Here is a 19,357-nt window from a genome sequence, read left to right as displayed (position 1 = left end):
TCATATTTAGTTTAGATTCATAATTATATTTTCTGCCATTAGTGTAGATTCATTGCAACAAAAATTTGAAGTATGGATCAGCTTAGTTCGATGAAGTTCTTGCAAGATTAAACGGCTTGATTGAGGGCGGTTGTCCTCGAGAATAATCTATTTATACTAAACCAAATAAAAACCTAAGAAGGGGAAAATTGGGAAAACGAAAATGGAAATGGAAATTTGACCTCTCAATAGTCTCTAAAAAAAAGAAAACGTATAATGCATAGCAATAAAAGGGCAATGACTGTAAAATGTGTATAATTTGAGTAGCATTTAGGGAATTAGTAATATTTCCAAGGTTGCGAATTGCTATTAACTCTGGATAAGGCAGCGGTTCGTTGCCCAACCCACCAAAATCCGTCGGAGCACAGAGAGAGAAGTAAATCAGTGAAGAAGAAGCGGAGGGAGGCGGCCCAAAAAGAAAAAAACGAGTGAAAATGGAGAAGTACTTTGGGAGTCCATACAGAGGTGACCCGGGAGTCCCCCACTCCGACCCTGATCGGTTCGTCAACATATGGGTAGGATCCGCCATCTTCTCTGCTCTCACCTGGACCAATCCCTACATGTGGACACTGTCTAATCAGTTCAAGTAAACTCCCCCCTTCCTTTCGCCACTCATATGAATGTGGATAATCAAGTAGATAATAAACTAGTGTTCTTAGTAGCTAGGGCTTCTTTTAACCTTGATTGTCTGCATATGACAAACAAGCCTTTCATGGTCTCGTGTTGGATTACTCCAATCTTACCAGGATTTGACCTTAAGTTGATGAGATGTGCAAATACAGAACTTGTGGTCCGAAATCTATTGGTGAAGCTATTTGTGTTTATTATCTACTTGATTATACACATTGCTGAATCTGTCAAGTGTATTTTAAGTATAAAATGTACTACTACTGCTACTACATTTTACATTATGTGCATAAACTTTTATTGAAATCTTTTTTATACTCTAGGATCTCCCTGAGAGGTTCTTATGAAGGACACGGTCGCAAGCAAACATATCTTGCTAATGGTGAAATCCATTAAGCAAGAGAGCAAGATAGCACGCAACAATCTGGGGACAGTCATGTTTCATTTGTTATGGGTTGGGAATAACATAACTGACTCTTTCTTATCTTATTAGATAGCTATTTATGGTGAATTTCCATCTAATTGTTTTGGTTTGATGCAAGTTAAAAGATGCTATATCGAAGGTAGGACTTTGAGAGGAATATCTATGTCAAGAATTGTTGGTATGTTGTAGTATTTCTACGATATGAAAGAGAGAGTTCCATGCATGTGAGTCTTGCAATTTGAATTGTTCTGTAAGTTCTTCTTGAATCAAGTGGCAGCTTGGAGACAGCCGGAAATTTTTAGACTGTACCTCATTTTTCACTAGAAATTGCAAAAAGGTCGTCGTACTTTCACCTGGTAATATGTAACAAATAGATAGGCTGAGAATATTATTTGAGACAAAGAATTGGAGCAGTAGAGAGGCATGCATTTGCTTCATGTGAAGAGGGAAGAGGTCTGTCCAGGTTCAAGGGCGAGACCTCTCCCCTCCTACGGTTTCTTTGGCCTTTCACAGATTCTCCTAAAATTGATGATTGTTACCAGCTTTAGATTAGTTCTTGGTTGGATCTGTTCTCCAATTTTTGTGTTTAGGGCTTCGCTGCCTTGTCACTGTGAATGCTTAGAGCGTGTTTTCTGACTCTTGATCTACTTGTGATTTTAATGCATAGTTGGCATGACAAGGCAATGCTGTTTGAGCAGTATCACTGGAAGAAAGCACTTGAGAAGGGACAGCCCTACAAATTCAAGGTAATGAATGCATTTGAATCCATTCAACTGATGGAGTGCCTGGTACAGTTAGATGATTTGATTAGAGTGTTATGCATGGTTTGAGCGCCCTCTTCTTTCTATTCTCGTGGGTGGACAGTAGCTGCTAGTAGTTCTTTCTCTGGTTCTTATGAATTTCATTTTGATTGTTTTTGCAGTGGAATGAGTTGGACAAAGAAGTACGAGACTCGTACTACTTCAACTGGCCTGTCTACTTCCCATAGCTTGTTCTGCGTTCCTGCATTTTATTTCCTTTCATTATCAACTCGACACAATTGTTACGTTTTTGTTCTCAATTAATCAAAAGAAACATCTTCCGGACTTGTGTTTTTAAGGTTGCCGCGAGTACTTAGCTGCAACTGAGATAGCATCAGAATCCTTTTTTTTCTCTTTGGTTTTTTGTTGTTATTGCTTTTTGCATGGTTTATTCTGCTACATTCTTATTGATTTGGGGCTTATTTTAAACAGCTTGATATCAACTATTATGGGCTTTTATCAAGCTAAAAGCTGTTGTTACCATTGAGCGTCGTTCTTTTAGTTAGGTCTAGTGTGGAGGAAAGATTCAATCTACAATTTGGTTTGCCTAAACCTTGGAGATATAATAATTATCCCTTGATGAAGGGTCCACTTTCATTCCAATGGCTGTTTCGAGGGCTGAATATTGACCTCTTCGTTTTTCCCTTTTGTTGTTTTGGTAGCAGGAAGGATAACCTGAGGTTATCATGAATTGCAAATTAAGCTGTAGAGACGGGTCAATTCCCTTGTAAAGCATATAAAGCAAGCAAACACTGGCCTAAACATTACTTCTGTTCTGCTGATTTTTGGAGACGCTGCAAGTTACTGTAATTTACTCTTTACTTAATGGCCAGAATGAAGTTTCGATTGTTGGACGGATTCTAAAAATCGAGGATGAATTAACCTTTTGGTTTGAGAACTTCTACGTGTAAATGTCATGCTGAAAGGAGAAAATTAAAAAAAAAAAAAAAAAAAAAAAAGAAGAAAAAGTTCAAGATCTCCAAAATGGGCTCCTAGCTGGGCCAGCTCCATACTGGACGGAAGCGCTGGTGAGCGCTGCTGAATGCGTGGCGGCCCGATTATAGACGCTTGCTTGCCAGTGGTAGAACCACGTCTTCATCTCTCGCTGTCTCATATCCTATTCCTACCCTCAAAATTCATTAAAATGAGAAAAATCAATAAATATATAAGGATCGTAGCGATGCTTGTTTTCAATTCCTGTAAAAACAGAAAGTGTTCTGCGAGTTCCGAGAAAGTTGAAGCCAAATGGGCTTTCCCCTTCTTTACCAGCATCCGCCATTATCTATTACCACGTTGATGCCCGCTTCTGGGCCCAAGTTCCCGGTTTACCCGAAATATAAAGCATCAGCGACGGAAAAAGAAATCTCCATCTTTGGCCAAAAATCAACACAACTCCTCTCGTCAAAATGGTTTGCTGATAATCTTCGGTCCGGGCCGGTTAACTTTTTCCTCTCGGGCTCTCTAGCTCTCGCACTTTCTCTGGCGGGTAAGTATGTAACTTTAATTCAGCATCATCTGGAACGCATAATCTTGAACACTGGCCATTCTTTCATTCACGGTTTGGTTTGTTTTGTCCTTACGTTGTGTCGTGTGCAAGTTTTATGTGCTGGGATTGCAAGTCAAACTCCAGCTTTTTTATTTTGGTCGGATTTCTTTGTTGAACCTGCAAATGTGTAAGCATGATGGAGTCATGATTTCACTATTTTCGTGTTCGGTTATTGTGATTTTGATTTCCCATGCTACGGGATGTTATTGTCTGGTTGGTAGCTAATAAACGATAAACTACCTAGGTTTAAATGCCCATTATTGATCTTTGATGGGTTAGTTCCATTTGTAGTTTGATAGAATCTCTGTGTTGTCTCTTTTGGTGAAACTTGGACCAAAATAAAAAAGAAAAAAACATGCTTTTGACATGCAAATTAATCAGTAATTTATTGTAATCCTAAAGATTGCAGAATGGTATATATATATTCTTAAGAGAATGCTCACTTCTCTTAACAATTTAAAGTATTTTTAATGCTTGAATGTCTGTGATGGGGGGAAAAAATGGAAAAAGGGAACCATTTTCCATATCAAAATAGACATGTAGGGGAGAGCTACGCATCAATACTTAGGGGGAAGTTTGTTGTGTTTTTGAGGTCTTAGATGATAATTATACATATTACTTCACTGCTAGATTGTTGAAGTTTATTGCGTGTGTAATGATGAATTTGTACTCTTATGGACCTTCTATTAGTCTTGTACTAGTCTATTGTTTAGCTTCCAATGCACTTCATACTTGTTACTCTTATGGGCTCTTTTGCAGTAAAATGCCCCTCATTGGACAGTAAATGTAAAAGGGACATTGAGGAATTATCATTGTGATGAACACATTCTGTATGGTTATTGAGGCCTTCTGCATTAATTAAGCTGTGGATGAATAAAAGTAACAAATAACTTGTAGGAGTTGGAATTGCTGAGGGAAAGGTTGGGGTTAACAAGCCAGAATTGCTTCCTAAGGAGTTTACACCAGTTATTGATGTTGCTGGATTCCTCTCAGATGGCCAGGTTCGTGACTGTTTCTGTTAAATGTAGGACACATATGTAGATATTGGGTACTCTGTGATTAGTATCCTTATGCTTTTCCACTGTTACTAATAATTCTTTCCTTTTGTTCCTGTGCATGTCCCATTGCAACGTACATTTTTGTGCTTTCCTGATTCCATGGTGTCTTGACCAATAGAATGAATTTGCCCGTGTTGATTACTTCTCTAGCATGTTTTGCATAAATGAGTTCTGAATTCAGCTTCAGTCAGCAACATCACATTCAGAAACTGTAGTTCTTTGTCATTCTAAATGCGTGAATGAGCTTCATAAGTTGCCAACTCTCCTTCCTAAAATGTGCTATTCTTCTGAACTAAACTCACTCGGTTTGAAAGAAACCTCTGGAAGCTAGTTTTGCCCAGCACTATCCTGGTTGTTCAGATGGTTGGGAGTCTGGTTCGTGAATGTACACAAGATGTAGTTGCTTTAAGAGTCAGCCTTGTGGAGTAATTTACTACTGAACGTGAACTCCCTTTACTCCAGTTAAACTATCCCTAGCTTGAAGTTTGAACACATGTTGATAGCAAAACAAAGCAACACTCAAGACTCCAACCCCGTGAAAGCTCTTTAACTCTCCAATGGATGTAGGAATGGAGCAACTTAAGACCAAGGCTATTGCACTTTGCTTAACCTGCACAAAATAAGAAACACTAAGCAAAGCAAAGTTAAGATTGTTAGTAGACAAATAAGTACTCCCACTAATTCCCTCAATTTTTGCAATCATACTCTCCATCTCAAGCGAACTCTCACTCATCTTTTCACTCAAGCACAATTCACTCTCTTTTTCATTATCACTCCCCTTGATTATTATTTCATGTACATTCACACTTGGTATATTACTGCGCTCACTCTCAACTTCCTCCTCCTATTCCTCAATTTCAATAATGATTTCTTCAAATTCAACTTCACTTTGGATGAACTTAGGTGGATTTTCATTGGCAACGGTGTCCATAAAGTTCATATTAGAAGATGCCTGAGTATTGCATTTAGTTTTCTCCTTTACTTGCTTCTCATGTAGAAGTCGTTGGTGGATATCCCACCATGACTCCTCATGTGACTCATTCTTAGAAGTAGGTGTGGAATTTGTCAGATGAAACTCCTGTTTCCTCCTTTGAAGTCGCTTTTCAATTTTAATCACCATACTTACCACATCCTTCAACTTCATATGAGGTAGAATTTCAATATGATCGACAATCTTTCTATTCAAACGATCCAAAAATTGGTCAATGGTAGTGTCTAGATCTTCTTCAATCCCAGCTTGCTTCATTATTGACTCTATCTCTTCAAAATACTCAACCACGGTCTTAGAACTTTGATTAAGTAAGTGGAATTTTTGCAGCAACTCTCTAAAATAAGTAGGAGTATATCTCTTAAGCATTATCTTCTTCAATGCACTCCAAGTGGCAATTGATGGTAGACTACATAATCGACGTTCCTTCACAAATTGATTCCACCATGTTAAAGCATAATGATTAAAAGCACGGGTAACCAATTTTACCTTCTCCTTCTCAGTATAAGATGTAGTTGCTTTAAGACTCAGCCTTGTGGAGTAATTTACTACTGAACGTGAACTCCCTTTACTCCAGTTAAAAGTCATTCCTGATTTTGAAGAAAAATGTTCCGATGGATGGAAAGGTGTCATGGAAAACTTATTTCTCCAGGGTGGGAGTCTGTTCTGTTGGTAACTTATTTGCTAGTTATGTTGTGCCTAACAAATAAAAGTGCACTAGTTTTACTGAATGATGACAACTAACTAGGCAGGGTGTCTTAATTTTGTCAAATATCGGCAGGAGAATAGACTTGCACAGGAGATTGCTGCAATTGAAAAGGATACTGGATTTAAATTGAGAGTTTTGGCACAGAACTACCCTGATACACCTGGTATAAGCATTGAATTTCTGATTAGCATACGGCTCTTAAGATAGTGATTCCATGTATTAAGAGAAATTTCTCTTCCAACTTGTTTCAGGGTTAGCAATCAAAGATTTCTGGAAGGTGGATGATAGAACTATTGTTTTCGTGGCTGATCCCACCTTCGGTAAAGGCCTGATATTACTGCCTTATGATCCCTTATCTGTGTTATTATACTTACTTTTTTTTTTTTGGGTCTTCTGTATCTCAGGAAACATATTGAATTTTAATGTTGGGGCTTCGGTAGATATAGATGTACCTCGTAGCTTTTGGGGACGTTTGGCAGGCAAATATGGAAACATGTTTTACTGGAAAGAGAAGGTGAGTTTAATGCATTCACAATCAGAATCAATTTGTTTATTTTAATCAGGATTGTTAGAAACCAAAAGCCGTTATACCCAATACATGTGACAGGGAGAAGATGCATCTATTGAAGCTGCTGTTGTGGCAATAAGGAACTGCTTAAGAGAACCAGTAGGTGCTAACAATTGCTCTGAGGTGAAATAATATGTCTCCAGGATACTCCAGAAATTGTGTCCACCCTTAACTCACTGTGACAGAATAATAGTATTCTCGATGAAGTTGCAGTCGTATCGGAGCCACGGTGCGACGAAAGCGTGAGAGGGAGGAAGAATGAAGGTTCCTGTTTCTGGCAATAGCAAGCAAAGCTGCAGTTGCACAAATCTATCTAATGGCACTCCATGGGTGGAGGGAGGATGTAAAGCAGCATACTGTTGATATGTGAGAAATTACTTGTTTGCGATTGGAAGTCTGATAGGGAAAGGGCTGATTGCAGCAATTATTGTATTCTTTGAGAAATAGGAGCACTGAATGTTCTCTACAGAACAACCAAATACTTGAAAACATATGTTACAAGTGAGGTAACATGGAACACTCACACGCATTCCCCTAAGCCATACGGTCCTCCTTTAGTGTAAAGACTTTGATCGAGCGTACACATAAGTGCACCTGAAATATGTTATCGCAAGTCTCATGCTTGCGGTTCTATAGAACGACGCCTGAAGTGATATCACAGTAAATTTCAGATGGCACTAAATTTTACCCTCAAAAATATATATATATAACTTGCTATATGCACTTTAATACTCAGTATACATAATACAGGGTTTAGCGCCGCCCTGATATTTATTTTATTTAAGAACACCCAAAACATCTAATACTTGTGTAGGTGTTTAATGAACTTAAAAGTACCGAAAAACAAATATTTTCTTCCCTCTCCTAAGCCAAACCGGCAGAGCATTTATTTCCACTAATAATACTGGCAGTATAAGTAGCAGCATTTATTCTCTGCCTCCGTCGGGAGGAGGGCATTTGATCAAACAGTTGGCCTTCGCTCAAACCCTGTCCCCGGGTCGTCAGTACAAGGAAATGTCCGGAAGCCAGTGACAGCTGCAGCAGGTGGGCCCCTCCGACACCGCTGCTCCATCTCCTGAACCTTCTCGGGAGGCCCTGAAAACAAGGCCTCCACTGAGCCATCCCGTCGGTTGCGAACCCAGCCCTTCAACCCCAACTCCGTGGCATTTTGCACAGTCCAATCCCGGTAGAAAACCCCCTGCACTCTTCCCTTTATCGCAACCCTTTCCTAAGTAAAGGGGGGGAAAAAAGTCCAACAAAACTGTTATATGACAGCTAAAAACTCAATAAATTGTCCAGAAAACAAAAATTAAAAAAAAAAAAAGAGGGGGGGCTTACGGTTTTAGTGGGGGGATTGGAATTGGATTCGGGAGGTGGAGTGGCTAAGGAGGACATAGGAGATGAGAGAGAATGTGTACGAGGTCGAAGCAGAGGACATAGAGGAGGACTAGGAATAGGAATAAAATAGCGAATCGGAAGAGAATGTAAATGAAGAGGAAGAGTATTAGGATGTAGAAGAAGAGGAAGCTGGGTGGGTCGTCGTGTTCCGTGTAGTAGATTAATGCCATTTCTTCTTCTGGGCCATAAGTGGAGTTGCTCTACCTGAGGGTTCCGGAATATAAGGGATTTGCTGCAGCGGAGCATCGTCAAACCATTCAACTAGTTTTGGTTTCCATACGTGGAGAGTGGAGAATGGTGGGAGGAACATTCAAGAGCAGGAGTTACGTATTCTGCACTGTAGGCATCTTGTGGTTCTCTTTTGATAGTGGATTTCAGAATCTTCGGGGCAGGCCCAAGGTCTTTGTCCTTATTAATAATCTGTTGTTCTACTTGGTCCTATGATATTCTTTTGGCGGTTATGTGTTAACTCCATGTTGGTCCCTTAAAAAGTGTTAAAACCAACAACTCTTTTAGTCAATTCAAAAAAATGTCTCATGCGCAGTGGAGGAGTTAATTGTGAATTAAACAGAAATCAAAAAGGCTCTTTGGTAATTTCATGTAATTCTAATCTCTTCCTGTTTACTTCTTGATTTTCTTTGTCTAGCGCCCCCCCCCCCCTATCTCTCTCTCTCTCTCTTTAGATAGTCACGGCTAACTTACAAGTAAAATCTATTAATGATGATAGTAGAAGGGCGATAAATATGTTCTACGGAACAATTTTGACCTAAAGCAGCAATTATAAATTCAAGAGCCCGTTATATAGAAGCAACCTTTTCGATATTTTGCAAATTTTTTTTTTTTGGGTCTAAATAGAAATTTCAAACCTTACAAGATGAAAGGAAGAAAGAAGAGGAGTTGAGAGTCGAACCAACGACTTACGATCATCCAACTAATATCCCAAGTTGGGTCTTAGGAACACAAATCCTCTTTTTAAATCACACATCAAATCAACCTAGTTTGTTCTTCACTTAGTTGATTAGTGAGCAACGCTCTTTATAGGCTCGAACTTTTGGAAATTGTCTGCTTTTGTGTATTTTGTCTAATGGGCTTCGTTGAGGAGATACGCTAACAATAAATTCTAAGAAGCCCAACTACGGTCCACCACGGTAACCTCTCCAATCTCCGTTGAGAAATAGCTAAAGTCCTCGGCCTAAACCCAGTAGCCTGGTTGGTATTCACTAGGTTCCATTTGGATAATAACCAAATACTACTACTGTACTGTATTGTTGATTCGCAAGTCGTGATTTAAAACATCTGGTGCGGCAAACACGCGAGACATGCTGCCCATTTCGTCAACCGTGGGATATCAGGTTTGACTATGCCCACGATCTTATCCCCATCCTTGATCCAAAGTCAAAAAGGCTGCTAGACTGAATAGTGGATACTAATCAAAATCAAACTCTCGCGCTTTTCGGGTCTCATGCAACTTGCTAGTTGAGATAACCGAAGAATCTTCGAAGGTTTGGGATTTTGAATGTAAAAACAGTTAATGCAGCTCTAGTATTATTTGACAAACCTCAACAGAATTTTCATGCAATCTCTTGTTTTCAGCATGGCCTTGCGTCATTGCGTGGGTTACTGATTCTTAAAACCTTGACTTCTTTGATTGCCATTCGCAAGAATTGTGATCCGGAGGCTGTCTCTTAATTTGACACTAATTTCTCAGCTTCAGTCATTCCCAGGCCCCTCCTTGGAAGTGAGCTTTTTTTTGACTAATTTTTCACATACAAGTTTTTTAACAATTTTATCTTCCTCAATATTTTTAAAATATATATTTTAAAATATTCAAAAAACACACAAAAATTTTGTCATTTTTCCTTTCTTCTTCTTCTTCTTCCCCCACCTCAACATACCACCACCTCTGCCGCCAACTACCATCGGCAGCCACCTCTTCATGTGCCGGCAGAGGTTTTTTTTTTTTTTTCCCCCTTATCTTCTCCCTCTCCTCCTTTCCCCTTCCCTCCCCTCTCCCTCGCTACCTCTCTTCTCCCCTTCCTCCCCCACCACCTTCCCCCTTCTCCTACTCCTCCCTTGATCGGGCGACCAGATCGTGATCAACCGGAGCCATCGCGATCTGGTCACGCGACCGGGTCGCGGTTTAGGACCATACACTCAAAGGCAAATCAGAAATGATGTACACGGTTTTCATTAGGAAAAGAATATCCCATTTGAATAATGCAACAAAATTGCCCAGTAGATAAGGAAGACAGGATCCTTTTATCGGATTCAATAATGTATGCCTGTCTATCATGACGTTTTCGGATGTGAAACATATATGTAAAAGCATCATTCTTAGTCGACCTCACGGAGAGATTCATGCCTTTTTTTTTTCCGACTCAAAGCAATTGACTTTTGTCGAATGAAATAAACCTAATCCCAGAGCTAATACCAATAGCCGGCAACTCTTGATTCATGCCTTATTTGGATCGTGATTTTTTGATATTTTCTATAATTATTTTTTAATTATTTTTTTTACCTCACATACATCACATCATTAAAAAAATAAATGCCCCCAAAAACTACTCAAAAAATGTAATCCAAACTTGCTCTTAATATTCTCTCTAAAATTTACTTATACTGCTTGACTAATGTATCATATTGGTAAGGTGGGAATAGTATGTACATTTCAAACCTTATACTATTTGTAAACATAAATACTATAGAAACACTGAACGCCTGAATTGTTATTTGTTGGAGTTTCTGTAGAAAAATATATTGTAACGATCTGAGGTACATGAGATAAAAAAAATAATTAAAAAATATGGTCACGGAAAATGTAAAATTTTTTTTTTTGAAAAACTTCAATTAAAAAACCAGGCCGCCATAAAAAGATTTAGGCTAGCATTGTAATAAGCAAAAATATTATAGAATCACAAAACTTTGAAGCTTAAAAAATATTATAGAATCACGAAACTTTGAAGCGTAGTGTTGTTCTAATTTTTTTTTCTGGCGTAAACTAATTTCATTTATTCGGACAAACTAAAAGCATAAAAATTTAACAATATACTCATATCACCATATTATTGGGCAGAAATCGGAAGCATATAAATCCAGGATTACACATATTTTTCTCCGTCACCTAACCAATATTACCTAGGAAAATAGTTGCAATTCTCAAGTCTGCTGATTTTAACATTTCACGAAGGCCGCCGCATTCTTTATATTCAGATTTATGCTTGTATTATTTTCAAGGGATAATTGCAGAAACCTCGCCTGAGGTTTCTGACATTTGCACTAACCTCCCCTGTAGTTTGAAAAATTACACTGACCTCCCATGAGATTACTAATCCTTTGCAAATTTAGTCCAAACGATTAAAATATTATTTTAGGGAGTAAAATTAGAATTTTGTACCAGATTTGCCCTTTATGCTACATATCCAATGAATGACAAAGTACTATAAATCAATTAACAATTAATAAATTTTAAGGAGTATAATTTATGGGCAAACACGCATTACTCATTTAAAGTACCAGCTCTTTACGAGTATTTTACTTTCAAATATTTAATTTATGATAAATATATCAATATTTGTAAGTAAAATTCAAAAATTGTTATAGTAATATTCTTACAAAAAGGAAATCGATAGGTTATTTATTTAATATAAATTAAATATTTTTTAAAAAAAATGACCCATAAAGTATTAATTCTTTATGGCTTTCATCCATTACATGAGTAAAGTATTGGCTCTTTATGGATATTTTATTTTGAATCATTTAATTTATGTTAAATACATAAATGTTTGTAACTAAAATTGAAAAAGTATTATATTAATATTTTTATGGAAGAGAGATTGGTAGTTTTGTATTTAACAAAAATTAAATATTTGAAAGTAAATACAAATATGTATTTGAGCGTAAATATTTGTATTAAATTAAATATTTGAAAGTAAAATACCCATAAAAAATCGGTACTTTAAATAGGTAATGCATATTTGCTTATAAACTATACTCCTTAAAGTTTATTAATTGTTAATTGATTTGTAGTATTTTGTCATTCATTGGACATGTAATACAAATGACAAATTTGGTAAAAAATTCTAATTTCACTCTCTAAAACAATATTTTAATCGTTTGGACTGAATTTGCAAAGGATTAGTAACCTCAGGGGAGGTCAGTGTAATTTTTCAAACTACAGGGGAGATCAGTGCAAATATCAGAAACCTCCCCTGAGGTTTCTGCAATTATCCCTATTTTCAATTTACCTCTCCGTTCTTTATAAAGGCCCCGCCCACGCCCACAGGGAAATGCGTGGCGTGCCAATTCAAATGGCGACATGGCGCCATGTGTGAATGACGTGGAGAGGGACCCAATACGTCCCTTTCATGTCTCCTCTTCCCCTTTGGAGTCAAAATTTATTCCATTAGATTCCTCAACCCCAAACCAATTTCATACTGTCCCCTCACATCACACATTCACATGTGCATCATATATATATTCCATACATGCCATGTCAAATGTATGTACATGTAACACACACACACACACAACACATACGTATGTCCTCGTAGTAGTAGTAGTAATAAAAATAATAATACGTATAGTCGCAGAACAAGCCAAAATAAACGTTGGCGTCGTCATAGTCATAGCTGAGTCAGAAAAAATTACAAGGTCAATCCCTCGTGAGTCAGCACGCTCTCTTGTTTGTTTAGTGATTTTGGTTTTGTCGTTGTAATGATGCGGACGGAAACCATTCCCAATTAATTTTGTTTATCTTCAACTACTAGTCTCTCTCACTCACTCACACACACACACACACACAACACGCAAGCGAGCGCGCGCGCATATATATATATATATATATATATATATATGTATAGAGGCCACGGACCACTGTCCCAACACAAGTTTTTGAGTGCTCAGTCTATACATTTTTAATTGAATTATAATCCATGCGAAAGACACACAACCTAATGTCGTAACTGCATGCGCTTTAGATGAATACTTGGAAAGCAAACAAATGAGTTGGATTATTTTGCAATTTATGTACGAGTTGGTCTGTATGTGTATCTGCTCATGGACATGGCTAAGAGACGTTCCACCCGCAATGCCCTTTGCCATTTCTTCAGAAGTAGTACTAGTGAATCAACCAGAATACCAAGAGCCACCTAATTTTGGGCTTCTTTTATTACAGTCCGCACTGCACAACACACTGTGCCCTGCCCCTCTTGTAGGCAAAAACCGGTTGAAATCAAGAAGCATTTTATCCTTGTTGATAAATGAGTTGTTTACCAATATTCCATCGTCCATTTGCAAATGAAGGAGACTAGATTGAAATCTTTGCTGAACGAGAGCGGTCTACGTCGATAAATTACACCAACAAAATGAAATGAAAATTTAAGAAGCAAAAAAAAAAAAGAGGATAATGTGAAAAAGGTTGGAGTGTTACACCGGGGGAAGAGGAAGACATCTCTATGAAGTACTCCAATATTATGTTGCTCAAAAACAGAAAGAAAGAAACTCTATAGTACATGTCTTGAATCTGATGATGCACTCTAGAGTCGTGACGTGCTGGCTGCCCGTTGTGTGGTTAGGGCATACCTGCTCTCCACTTCGAAGTGCCCCCGATTAAATTGATTATCCAACATTATCATAAAATTCATTAGGACATGAATCAATCACTCTTTATCTGATGATGCATCTACAGTCTCTCTCTTTTTTATCTGGAGTTGTTAAGAAATTAGTGCAACGACGACGTCAGCGATATTAGCAGCCTCCTGGCTGACAAAGAGCAAACGCAAATGCACTTCTAGAAGTTGTTTCATCAGCCTCGTAATATTAATATTATTGTGTGCTACTGCTTGCATGCAGATAAAAAGAAGTTGCCATCTGAATTACTACTGACAACAGAATTACTACATACAGATAGAAGCAGTACTTGACTGAGAAAGCAAGAAAAGAACAGGATGATCATCATTCATCGCATTGTCTTCAAACTAGCCAACAATTCAAAAACCGCAAGCAAATAGGATGGAGACGTAACTTGGAAACTATGGTCACGGCACTCGTCAATTCCGTTGAACAAATATATACATACACAAGTTTATTCTACAGCAATGGCAAATAGGGAATTGACGGGACGTGGTCAAAGTTACTGGTCAGCTTTGGAAAGCAAGGGTGAATGGAAATCTGGAACTACTCCTGTCCTGGGTGGTAAATAGTACCCACCCAAAAAAGTTAGCTCAAAAGTATATAACTAGCTAGACCTACATTATTACTCTTAAAGATCAGGTGATCCGTGGGGACGGACACATTTCAAAAACTAGAAAGTTTTAAGCTTTGTCCTTTCTTTTTTTTTCTTGACTCTTATAAATAACTATACTTACTGAGTAGTTGAGTACTAGTACAATATACTACTACACACCGGTGGTCTACGTAAATCTTGGATGTACGGAGCTTGATTGCAGAGGGGATGGAAACCCGTGCAACGTGTGTAAGCATGCATAATTAAATCCCGAATAACAAAGAAGTAGTAATAATGCTAAACTCAATCATTTGGTACAGTGTTAATTGTTAAATATTGACATATGGAAGTAGTAGAATGCATTGGCCAGAACCACATATTGTCATGGCACGCTACTGGTCAGACACTTTTTGAATCGGATTATATCAGTGTTGGTGTTGGTTGATATAATATATATATTGATTTAGGTAGACAAGCAGGGCTCCGGAAATCGAAGGCATGCTTTTGGGACATGTAATTTAATTGGAAAAAAAAAAAAAAGAAAATGGTTTTGCTCGGTTGGTAAAATTTCATTAGGGAACATGGTGGTTTTGAACTGACATTAACACTTGAACCAGTCCAGCCGTCGGTCCTGGGCAAGAAGTAAGAAGGAACGAAGAAGGAGGCCGGTCATAGTCAAAACCTATCGGATCAAACGTGGAGACACGTGGAATCTTGCCCTACCACTTCGGACGCTCTCGTGGATTTGGGCCCCAGCACAACATTTTCCTTTGGGGGTATCCAAAAGGGCTTGTATTCTATCTTCTTTTTTATTCTTTGGGTAGCTCCTTAATTAACATGAACCTTTCCAATTGGCCGTTTCATTTTCGGATGCCGGCTTTGAGAGGGTACGCCATGGGGAAGGGGATCATTTCCAGGGTGACTCTTTTTATGATTTTTCAGGCCACCATTATGAACTAGAGAGAGACCATGGGTCGGCTATTTGGACAACGGGTGTGCGAGTTAGGTTCTTAGGAGCATTATTGAGGATCAAAAACAAAATTTGTGGTCGCGGATGCAACGTAACAATTAGAATTTCAGAAAGTGAATAATATCCGAGTAGATTATATATTTCTATTGTGCCAAATGTGACTGTGTCAAGTAGTATAATAACATTGAAGAAGAAAAAGTGAGTGGTGAAAGAAAAAAGTTAGGTTGATTTTTCACATTAGACAAAAAATCATCAATTTGAGAATGCTCTTGGTTTCTTGAGTTTTCTCTTATCAAAGCTAGTTTTTTTTTTTTTTTTTACAATAATGGTACTGTATAACATCTTGACTCTTCAAGTTGTTATACCTCCAAGTAATGGACAGAAAAAAAAAATATTTGATGCAATTTCATTTTTCAACAGTAGACAATGCTCGAGGTTTTTGGGTAATTTGAAAGCCACTGATGGCGACATTTAGTTACATCTATTTATCTGAAAAAGGAGGGTAATGTAATTTTTAATATTAGAGAGTATTTAAATGCAATTGTCAGACACTAGTATTATTTGATTGATAGCTTTATGTGTTTTTGGTCGATTGGATCATTTAATGAAAAATCAACACAACGCTAACTGCACCAAATGCTAATTATTTACTGGATTGATATAGGTTACTTTTTTTGAGCAGACTATTAATCTGGGAAAATCGGTGATTAGTATGTTTCTGATGATCCTATTAGTGAAAATGTTGGCGATTAGGAGACTGACTGTCCCAAATTAACCTAAACCAAGTATGGAAGGTCCTAGAAGGCCGGAAGAACCTCGGGTGTTTGTTCCTTCTTTCGACTGAGAATAACATCATGCTGTGATCATCAAATGGAAGAGAAAAAAGGGTAAAATAATTTTAAAATTTTATTTAATGATGCTAGTTAGTCACTACTGCTTAACAACGCTTTCAATCTATGTATTTGCTGTGCTCTTCTTGATGGACCTAACGGAATTACCAGTTCGTGCATTGTCAATCATAAAAGAATCGAAATGGTTGATGACTGGACTTGATCATTTCGATTCGTTTTTTTTTTCTTAATGTTTTGGCAATATATATATAAAGAGAATTTGTCTTCATGCACTTTTCCGGGGACAGATGTGATCTGATCGAGATCCGGATGCGTGTTTTACTTCGATACCTCCCGACGGTACTAGTTAATAATTGAGCACTCCATTGCCGAAAACAGAATCGTCTCCATCGCTGAAAACTAGTACGTACCCCGACAAGTTTGGGAAATCTCATCTCCACTGCAGTTTCCTTTCTTGTTTTTTTTTTTGAAACTGCAATAGACAAAGAGTTTTCCGTTGTTCTGAATGCAGTTTATATATTTCAGAATAGGCTTTGGCATTATGTGTATATATATATATATATTTTTTTTTAAGACTAGGTACTATCACAAGCGTCTTAACATTTAGTCAAGTTTTAGCACTGCCGAAATCAACAGGCCGCAAATGCTTACAAATGGTGAGAAATAGATGAAGATGAACAGCATCGCTGAAAAATTGATTTTCAAAGTAGCCAACAAAGTCACAAATATGACTGAACCTGACTGCTATTAAATTAATTCATGCGAGATTTTCAGGTCTAACGATGAAGTTTATGGGGGATGGATGTTTTGAGCTAGAAAAGTGTCTCCAAAACAGCAATTTTTGGCACGGTTGAAGTTGTTGTATTCATCTAAAACTGACCAGAGATCGGAAAATATATGCATTTCATGAATTACGTACGGCTGCTGTTTTCTACTTCTCCGCATTCCCCATCCTACAAAGGGGATTAAACTAAATAATCTGAGAGATGCGTGGGAATTCAGGTCGCTGTCGCATATAATAGCAATCACCCACTTTAATAGGGCAACGCATCGCTATAAATCATACCAATGCGTAATAAATTTTCTTATGGTGATCAGAATGATTGGCTGCTTCATAGAAGCCAAAGAGTTTCAGATATAAACGTAACCACGCATAATGCTCCTACATATAATATAACAATAGTGCTCGAAGAAAGGGAAATGTACTAAATTCCTGGTGTGCTATACAAAGTTTTTCCATTCCCGTGCGTTACAATCAACAAATTTTCAAGCGAGTCTTGATTCGTCTTCAAGGAATTCAGAAAAATCACTCAAAAAGCCGTTTCAAAATTGCTTTTGAAAGCTTTCCTCCACGGCTTAGCCGTTGACTATTTCTCTCTTCTTCTTTTTTTTATTCAAAAATTTCTCCCGTGCATGCCTTTGAAGATTGAACAATTAATATGACCTTGAACTTTTTCCTCAATTGCGACGCCTGAGAGATGAATTTGGATTTATCTCTAGATCCTAGTTGCGAAAACAACGGTCGTTAGTGGAAGATCATGCGGAAGTAGAAAATTTGGACATTAATATTCTCTGTTGGTACATTTGAACATTTTGATGGATGGATGGATGGATATGGTTGAATTCCTGCTTGCACATAGAAATCATGTGGGTGTTGGAGGTCAAGGCAGCCGCCACATCCCGTAACTAATTTGGCTAATTGCGTGCTGCCTAACGGCTGCTTGCTTTATCCTCAAAGCAAGCAACAGGCCGCAATTCAATGAAATCATCATTGAATGGACTCTGTTCTTAATTTTTATGTGTTCATCTCACCACACTAACGACCGCTCGTGTTTTATTTCGATTAGTTCGAATGCATGAAAATTGCGGCCAGCCATCTCAAGTTGTCGATGTTTGAACTTGAAACCATTAACAAAAAAAAAAAGACGTCATTTGCTTCTTTGCTGGTTCTAAACGACCAACCAACAGGACTAATCTAGTTTAACGGCTCGTGGGCATCTAAGAGAGTCACTTGTCTTGAATCTAGCAAGAGTTCGTCTTTTCCAATGGCCACGTTTGAATCTGATTAATTTGTTTGTCTCATTGGCAGGTTAAATTCGCAATAGGTCTTTTGTTACACAGGAGGGTTAAATTGTCACAGTAGCAATCAATCTTACTTAAGGTTTTTTTGTTTTTTAAATCGTTAAAAAGGACACGCGTCAATGCGTTGGAGTGTGCAATATGGATATTATATACTCCCTCCGTCCCACTTTGATAGTCCCGTTTCTTTTTGCACACAGTTTAAAAAAAATAGTTAACTTTGTTGGAATAGTAAATTTAGATTGCTATTTTCCTAAAATACCCTCACATTAAATATGGTACAACTTTATGGGAACTTGAATTGATGGTAAAAAAAGAATCATCTCTCATTAAATGGGGTAGATTTATAGTAACAACTACTTACATTGAATAAGGGTATTTTAGGAAAATTAAAATACAACTACATTCTTCAATTGGAAAGTAGACTACAATTTGAGACAGATGAAAAAGGAATACATGACTATCAAAGTGGGACGGAGGGAGTATATATATATTGATACTTAAAAAAAGATGCCATCCTAGTAATTTGGGGTGATAATTAAACTAATGCTCCCCGGGCAAAATTACTTGTGGGAACCATCTTTTTCGAAAATAAAGTTGAAATAATATCCTAGATATTTACTTGTGAGTTGAACCCAAGCCTTTAATACGATCAAGAGGGGGGGACAATCTGGATAGGACGTGACTGGACATTGGAGTGCAGCGATTGCCTTTAAATGGTCATAATTAACTAAGATGGTGATAGCATAACTCTATATTCCAATTTGGTAATATGCATAAATTATGAATTCGAAATGGACATCAAAAAAACTGTTTTTAAAACAAATGACTCAGCATTTAAGATATAATAAATATAATTGCCACCTGCGTCCACAGGTGAGTAGTTTGTTTGCTGAGCATGGAAGCAACTCGAAGTCTCGTTTCAGGCATCATGGGATTCTTCACCTTCTTCTTGTAGTTGTAGCCGAGACAACTGATGACAAATGACGTGAACGTCCGTCCGTTGAACAACCCGATCAATGCTTTTGCTTCTGAAAGGTGAAAACAATAAATTAAAATGAATCTACCGGACGAATG

The 19,357-nt window shown here is 37.7% G+C and overlaps 3 protein-coding genes across 4 annotated transcripts; 2 read left to right on the top strand and 1 right to left on the bottom strand.

Moving 5' to 3' along the window:
* The first annotated feature begins 366 nt into the window (after positions 1-366).
* Positions 367-2,336, top strand: LOC113776221. Its single transcript, XM_027321334.1, has 3 exons — positions 367-625; positions 1,758-1,836; positions 2,013-2,336. The coding sequence occupies exons 1-3, from the start codon at positions 474-476 to the stop codon at positions 2,076-2,078; spliced, it is 297 nt and encodes a 98-aa protein (XP_027177135.1). The 5' UTR covers positions 367-473; the 3' UTR covers positions 2,079-2,336.
* A 766-nt stretch (positions 2,337-3,102) lies between these two features.
* On the top strand, positions 3,103-7,323 carry LOC113773083 (thylakoid lumenal 15.0 kDa protein 2, chloroplastic). Of its 2 annotated transcripts, none has more exons than XM_027317617.1 (7): positions 3,103-3,376; positions 4,334-4,437; positions 6,264-6,354; positions 6,443-6,511; positions 6,632-6,705; positions 6,799-6,882; positions 6,973-7,323. In XM_027317617.1, exons 1-7 carry the CDS (start codon positions 3,136-3,138, stop codon positions 7,003-7,005), a joined length of 696 nt encoding a protein of 231 aa, XP_027173418.1. In that variant the 5' UTR covers positions 3,103-3,135; the 3' UTR covers positions 7,006-7,323. The 2 variants fall into 2 exon arrangements, with proteins under 2 accessions (XP_027173418.1, XP_027173417.1); XM_027317616.1 differs by having other exon boundaries at positions 6,596-6,705.
* Positions 7,324-7,491: 168 nt separating this feature from the next.
* On the bottom strand, positions 7,492-8,497 carry LOC113773084. Its single transcript, XM_027317618.1, has 2 exons — positions 8,098-8,497; positions 7,492-7,987 (listed from the first exon to the last, which is right to left on the bottom strand). The coding sequence occupies exons 1-2, from the start codon at positions 8,401-8,403 to the stop codon at positions 7,721-7,723; spliced, it is 573 nt and encodes a 190-aa protein (XP_027173419.1). The 5' UTR covers positions 8,404-8,497; the 3' UTR covers positions 7,492-7,720.
* Between the last annotated feature and the right edge of the window lie 10,860 nt (positions 8,498-19,357).

The sequence above is a fragment of the Coffea eugenioides genome, chromosome 6, assembly GCF_003713205.1.
Source record: "Coffea eugenioides isolate CCC68of chromosome 6, Ceug_1.0, whole genome shotgun sequence".
Taxonomy (NCBI): Eukaryota; Viridiplantae; Streptophyta; class Magnoliopsida; order Gentianales; family Rubiaceae; genus Coffea; species Coffea eugenioides.
The sequence above is the reverse complement of the archived record's forward strand: the minus strand, read 5'-3'. Positions and strand labels throughout refer to the sequence as shown.